General features: G+C 39.9%; 1 protein-coding gene across 1 annotated transcript; it reads right to left on the bottom strand.

The window, feature by feature from the left end:
• Positions 1-1,213: 1,213 nt before the first annotated feature.
• Positions 1,214-4,884, bottom strand: LOC105020998 (centromere-associated protein E-like). Its single transcript, XM_020043684.3, has 7 exons — positions 4,802-4,884; positions 4,443-4,542; positions 4,191-4,292; positions 2,988-3,890; positions 2,759-2,901; positions 1,776-1,870; positions 1,214-1,368 (listed from the first exon to the last, which is right to left on the bottom strand). Exons 2-7 carry the CDS (start codon positions 4,513-4,515, stop codon positions 1,221-1,223), a joined length of 1,464 nt encoding a protein of 487 aa, XP_019899243.3. The 5' UTR covers positions 4,516-4,542; positions 4,802-4,884; the 3' UTR covers positions 1,214-1,220.
• Positions 4,885-5,969: the final 1,085 nt, after the last annotated feature.

The raw sequence follows: 5,969 nt of genomic DNA on the forward strand, positions 1-5,969 counted from the left end.
GCCCATTTCATCAACGGACTGCACTTAATGAACACTTGTTTCCCTCATCACCAACCTTGTCTGGGTCTGTGTTTGGGTTCGGTACCTGGGGTTCCTGACAGATACTCTGATGAGTTATACAGATTACGAGTAACCCTATAATCTGCTGATACCAGTCAATGATGACCATAAACACCAGATCCCCCTCTCCTACATTCCTTTTCTTATATAAACATGGGGACCCAGTACCTTTAACTAGTAACCCATTTATGCATGTATAGGACTAAGAATACATCAGTTCAAGAATTTCCTTAACAGTATTCAGGAACTACCAGGGGAGACTGTCTCCTTACTCTTCGTTGGGATTATATCCCAGGTGTCGGCCTACCTATTAATAAAGCTTTCTAGACAGGATTCCCAATTGATATTCCTAGAATGGTGTGGTCTTATTTGAGTCTCAGAACACTTACATACAAGAAAGTGCAGATTACTTCCTAAACGAGTCAGTTATATTTGAATTACAGACCAATCTTATTTAACAAAGGCATCGTGCAACATTGATAGCCAACTGTTATTTACTACAATATCCTAGGTGAGTCTTCATGGGTATACCTTTACCAGCTTTGAAAACCTAGATGTGACCAGTTTCTCCCTTAATTACTTATAGGTCCTTTCAAGCCCTTTTAGAATTGGATGCTAAGTGTCAGTTTTACTGTGATCTTCAGGTCTTCAAGTCCAGGCTTTTGCTGGGCCACTCAAAGGCATTGACAGACTGGTCCCGAAGCCTTTCCGGCGATGTCTTGTCTGTGTGCTTAAGGTTGTTGTCATTCCGAAATATGAATCTTCACCCCAGTCTGAGGTCCTGTTTAGGTTTCTTTCAATGACCTCTCTGTATTTTATTCTGTTCATCCCTAAATTCTGACCTGTCTCCCAGTCTCTGCCACTGAGAATCATCCCAATAACATGATGCTCCCACCATGGTTCTTTTTATCGATGTCTTTGTTTAATCTGTGTACATGAAAATGGGCCTCAAAGTTTAACAAGTTCTAATATATTAGTTGAGGATATATAAAAATGTGGTGTATATCCATTTGAATAAGAGAACACATTATCTTGATAGACATGTTTTCATATTATGCATGATACAATTTGTGATCACACCTCATTTTAAGATATGTTTGCAAAAGAAACAAACAGTGAGATGCATTACAGCTCTGTAAAATAGGGGCTTATAGTCGCTATTATAACTGCACAGCTTTCTCACAGACCCAGTGTTGTTCAACACACGGCACATCTTTCCAACTCTTTAATGGATCGGATGATGTTTGTGAGATCTCAACACAAGTCTTCTCGTCATTCAAGTTATTTGGTTCCCCTGGCATCCAATACCTACATATGAAACAATACAGAAACCATCAACAAAACTTGTAGAATCAGACTTATGAATTCACTCCCAGGCTTGTCTAATGTAGTATCAATTAATAGCTAGAGAGTAGATTACCAGACTGTAGAAAATGCGGATGTCATAATTGTATAATTATGTTGTGTGAATAATTCAGAGTTATCCACTTGTATTTGGCTTTATTTGCAGAACTGTCCAGTTATACATCAGGAACACACAAGCTTCACCCCTTGACCTGTCGGGCCTTGCGTATTCTTACTCTGGCCCTAGAACTCCTCCCCAGACTCTAACACACCCACAATGTAACAATCTGCTAAGCAAACTAGTACCATTACAATACAATAATAACACAATGTAATAAATGAGAAAAAGTTATCCAGAACTTTTTACTTACGTAGGACCAAATGGCATGTTGCCAATCCAGTTCCAGGCTCTGTCTTTTTTATACATACCAATCCAAACATTCTTCTTAAAACCATTGATAAATATCTATAAGAGAAACAAAATACTACTGCGTTATAGTAGTAGTATATAATATTAGTAGTGTGAAATAGTATAGGAAACGTTCATTGTAATGCTCAGTTGAGAAGGAGTCAGGCGCAGAACGGGAGATGTGTTAAAACAGACCGAAGTTTATTGCAGACGGCTGTTAACAGTCATAAATTAGACATAAATCAGAGAATGCACAGACACAGTGCTACGCTACAAAACACTAATGCATAAAAACAAATGGGAACTGCTGGGCTTATATATACAGCTAAATGAGGAGATGAAACCCAGGTGTGTAGAAACTAGAAAGAACCAACAGAATAATGAATGGGGGAGCGGCAATGGCTAAAAGACGACAATCGCCAATGTCTGCCCGAACCAAGAGAGGGAGCCGGCATGGAAGAAGGCGTGACATTCATATGCAAACTTGCTTTGCTGAGAAGACATTTATTTCCTTCATTTTGATAGCTACGTGCATTGATGCTATGAAGTAGCATTGCTGGAGGAGCTGCAACACTCTCTGATATACTTAAAATAATTTATATATAAGTTATAGAGATTTTAAATATTTCATTTTAAATGTGTTCAATAAAATTATTCACTTTAATTATGTTGCTTAAGTCAGCTGGGCCAGTTGGACTGTATTAATGCCCAAGGTGAGACGAGCATTTCTACTCTCATCATGTCAGAAAATCACATTAGTAGCCTAATTTTGTTACCAATGCAATGTCATTTATGTACATCCATGAGGAACAGAATGGTCAGCATTTGTCCAACAGGAGGTTGCACTGTCATTTTTCAGGTTATTTTGGTTGTATTTAAAACATCTACTCCACCAGCCTTCCTTCTGTTCTAGTTAGGTATGTTAAATAATCTGCTCTCTATTACCTGTTCTTCTTTGCTGTTTATAATGACCAGCTCTCCACCCATTGGTCTGCATTTCCTCTGACCTCCCCCAGCGCTGTCCAGCGTGGTGGAGAGAAAATAACAACTGGTGCCAAACTTCAACCACCCGTCCTGACAGGGTTTCTCTGAGATTAGCAAAACAATAAGTCATGAACTGAATGCTACCTGGAAAATATTTAAGAACATTTTGAAAATCATAGGCTGCACTCACCATATAAATTCAACCTGGTCTTTATCTGGTCTCTCTCGGTTGTCGTGGTATTCAGGCTATTCTGTAGTTGATCACTCTCTTTAATCTTTGAGTTGAGACTGTTCTCTAATTTGTCCCTTTCAGCAGTAATTACGTTAAGACTATTTTCCAGCTGGTCCCTCTCTTTAGTCCTTGTTGTTAGACTCTCTTGCAACTGATTTTTCTCAGTGGTTCGGGTATTGAGATTCTTCTGCAGCTGGTCTCTTTCAGTTGTCATGGTACTGAGACTACTCTGTAGTTGGTCTTTCTCTTTAGTTTTCGTGTTTAGGCCTTGCTGCAGCTTGTCTCTTTCAGTTGTCATGGTACTGAAACTACTCTGTAGCTGGTCTTTCTCCTTAGTCTTTGTGTTCAGGCTGTGCTGCAGCTGGTCCCTTTCAGTGGTCCTTGAGTTGAGACTTTTCTTCAGTGTATCCCTTTCAGCAGTCAATACTTTAAGACTATTTTCCAGCTGATCCCTTTCTTTGGTCTTTGTGGTTAGACTCTCTTGCAACTGATTTTTCTCAGTGGTTCGGGTATTGAGATTCTTCTGCAGCTGATCTCTTTCAGTTGTCATGGTACTGAGACTACTCTGTAGCTGGTCTTTCTCCTTAGTTTTTGTGTTTAGGCTTTGCTGCAGCTGGTGTCTTTCAGTTGTCATGGTACTGAGACTATTCTGTAGCTGGTCTCTCTCATTGGTCTTTGTGTTCAGGTTATGCTGCAGCTGGTCCCTTTCAGTGGTCGTTGAGTTGAGACTCTTCATTAATTCATCCCTTTCAGACGTCAGTTCTGTAAGACTATTTTGCAGCTGGACTTTCTCTTTAATTCTTATGGTGAGACTATTAGCGGGTTCGTCTCCCTCTGATGAGTAAAGACAAATTGCTCTATCTGTAAAGGAGAAGAGCTCTTCAAAGATGTGTAACTTTTAGTCTCTCTAAGATAATGTTTTTGTTAAACTGCAGCAAGATTTAAGTGTCGTCACCACAGAATGCCAAAGGGTGAGAGTTGCCAGGCAGCGTGCTCTTGCTAACGGGTGTAGTGACCTGTGACCAACTGATTGGAAACTTTAGGTTCTGAATGTATCACAGCCGTATGGTCCAAAGTTTACAGTATATAAGAGACTGTATGTAACATTATCATCCAGATTAAGTTTGACAAAGTGTTTCAGTCAAATTATTGTGAACTTACAGTAGAAGACCAGGCCTATTATCCCAGCCAGTAAGAGAACACAAAGCAGGCCGAGACACACAGCAGCAACTCCAGAAGGTCTCTTCCACCACTGAAAATTTTCTTAGTCACACAATACTATGATATGAGATTTTTGTGCTCTCTTAATAAAAAAAATTACACTTGAGTAAGAACATTGTGTGTGTGTGTGTGTGTGTGTTTGCAATGTTTAATTTTTGTGTTTTGTCTGTGGGTCTGTACTTGGATTGATACCTGAAAATGTAACACCATCACCTTTTCTGGGCTTGTTGGCAAATGTGTAGTCATCAAAATCCATGGTCTCCATTGTTCAATAAAGCGGTTTTAACTCCACCTGTATTTGCATAGATTACATTTGTTACATGGCAACATTTTCCATGTACATTTCAGCTCTTCTAAAGATTTGTATCAGTATTTTAGGTTACTTTTATGTTAAATTATTTAGGTAAACCAGTACAGTGTTATACATAATAATACAGTATATCCCCAGTTTATACCGAATTCACTAATAAATAAAGGATATTCAGACAATGCATAAATTGAAGAAGGATATTTTGTTTAATTGTATTAGGTGAAAAATATATAATACATACCAAGTTGAAAACGCAACAATTTAAGTATTTTATTTCGATGTCTTGTTAAGAATGTAACAAAATAAACTGAGCATGAAACCAACTATGTCCTCATGTGTTTTATAGTCTGAGAGACCCAAAATATTTTGTCAAGGGAAGGGCATATCCTCAGTGCTTACATGGACAAACAATTATGAACTAACGTACCCCTGAATAGTAACTTCAGATAAAAGGGAACGTGTGGCTGAATTGGGCTCATCACCAAAATAGATAGAATAGGTTAACTCAAGTTTACAGTCAAACTGAAAGTTAAAGTTACAGAATGCTGTACAGAAGGTTAACACCTCCCACTGTCTCTCATGCAAACAAGATACAGGGGTCACATCTGTACTGTTTGTTATTATCCTTTACTCAAAACTCAAAAACCTGGAGAGAAAAGAAATGCCATTTTATTTTAGTTCCTTGTGATGATTCTGAAAGTTTTAATCCTGTTCCTGATCTGATCTGTTACCTAGTAACTGGTTGTTGAAATCTAACAAGGTTCTAGAATCTTCAGCTGAATTATTTTCAGTCCATGACTGATGTAGTTATTAACATCACAAAGGTTTTCTGGATACATTGTTAAATGTCTCCTCTTCCACTGTAATGCATTTGGAGAGACAGCGTCCAGGTTGTCACTTCTTTCCTGTTTTCGTCACTAGCTAACCCTATTTTGGGGTTATTAGCGTGCCTATTTTAGTGTCACTAGTCTGTAATGTAGAGGCCGTGTCAGGGCTTGTATGGGCTGTGTCAGGGCTGAGGTGAAAATGAGGAGCAGGAGACGTGGAGTCATTTAGAAACACTGTTTAGTTTTGTATAAATGCGGAAGCACTGACTTGTGCTCACAAACGGTGAGACAATAACACACAAAGACAGGGGAAGCAGAGGGAACATATATACATATGTCACCTCATTAACTCTCCTCAGGACTTTAAAGGGCCCCACAAACCACGGCCCCAACTTCCGGCAGGGCAGGCGGAGGGGCAGGTCCCTGGTCGAGAGCCAGACCCGGTCACCCAGACGATACACCGGGGCCTCCCTGCGGTGGCGGTCAACCAGTCGTCCACCGCAGGGGTACCGGTCTGGCTCGGCGTCCAGGGTGCCAGGACCGGCTGGAATCCCAGCAGGCACTGGAATGGCGACACGCCCG

This window comes from Esox lucius, chromosome 25 (genome assembly GCF_011004845.1).
Source record: "Esox lucius isolate fEsoLuc1 chromosome 25, fEsoLuc1.pri, whole genome shotgun sequence".
NCBI classification, from domain to species: Eukaryota; Metazoa; Chordata; class Actinopteri; order Esociformes; family Esocidae; genus Esox; species Esox lucius.

Coding starts and splice junctions, on each gene's coding strand:
- LOC105020998 (XM_020043684.3), bottom strand. CDS start 4,515: ATGGAGACCATGGATTTTGATGACTACACATTTGCCAACAAGCCCAGA. Junction 4,293..4,442: donor TGATGGTGTTACATTTTCAG/GTATCAATCCAA, acceptor TGTGTGACTAAG/AAAATTTTCAGTGGTGGAAG. Junction 2,902..2,987: donor GACCAGGTTGAATTTATATG/GTGAGTGCAGCC, acceptor TGCTAATCTCAG/AGAAACCCTGTCAGGACGGG.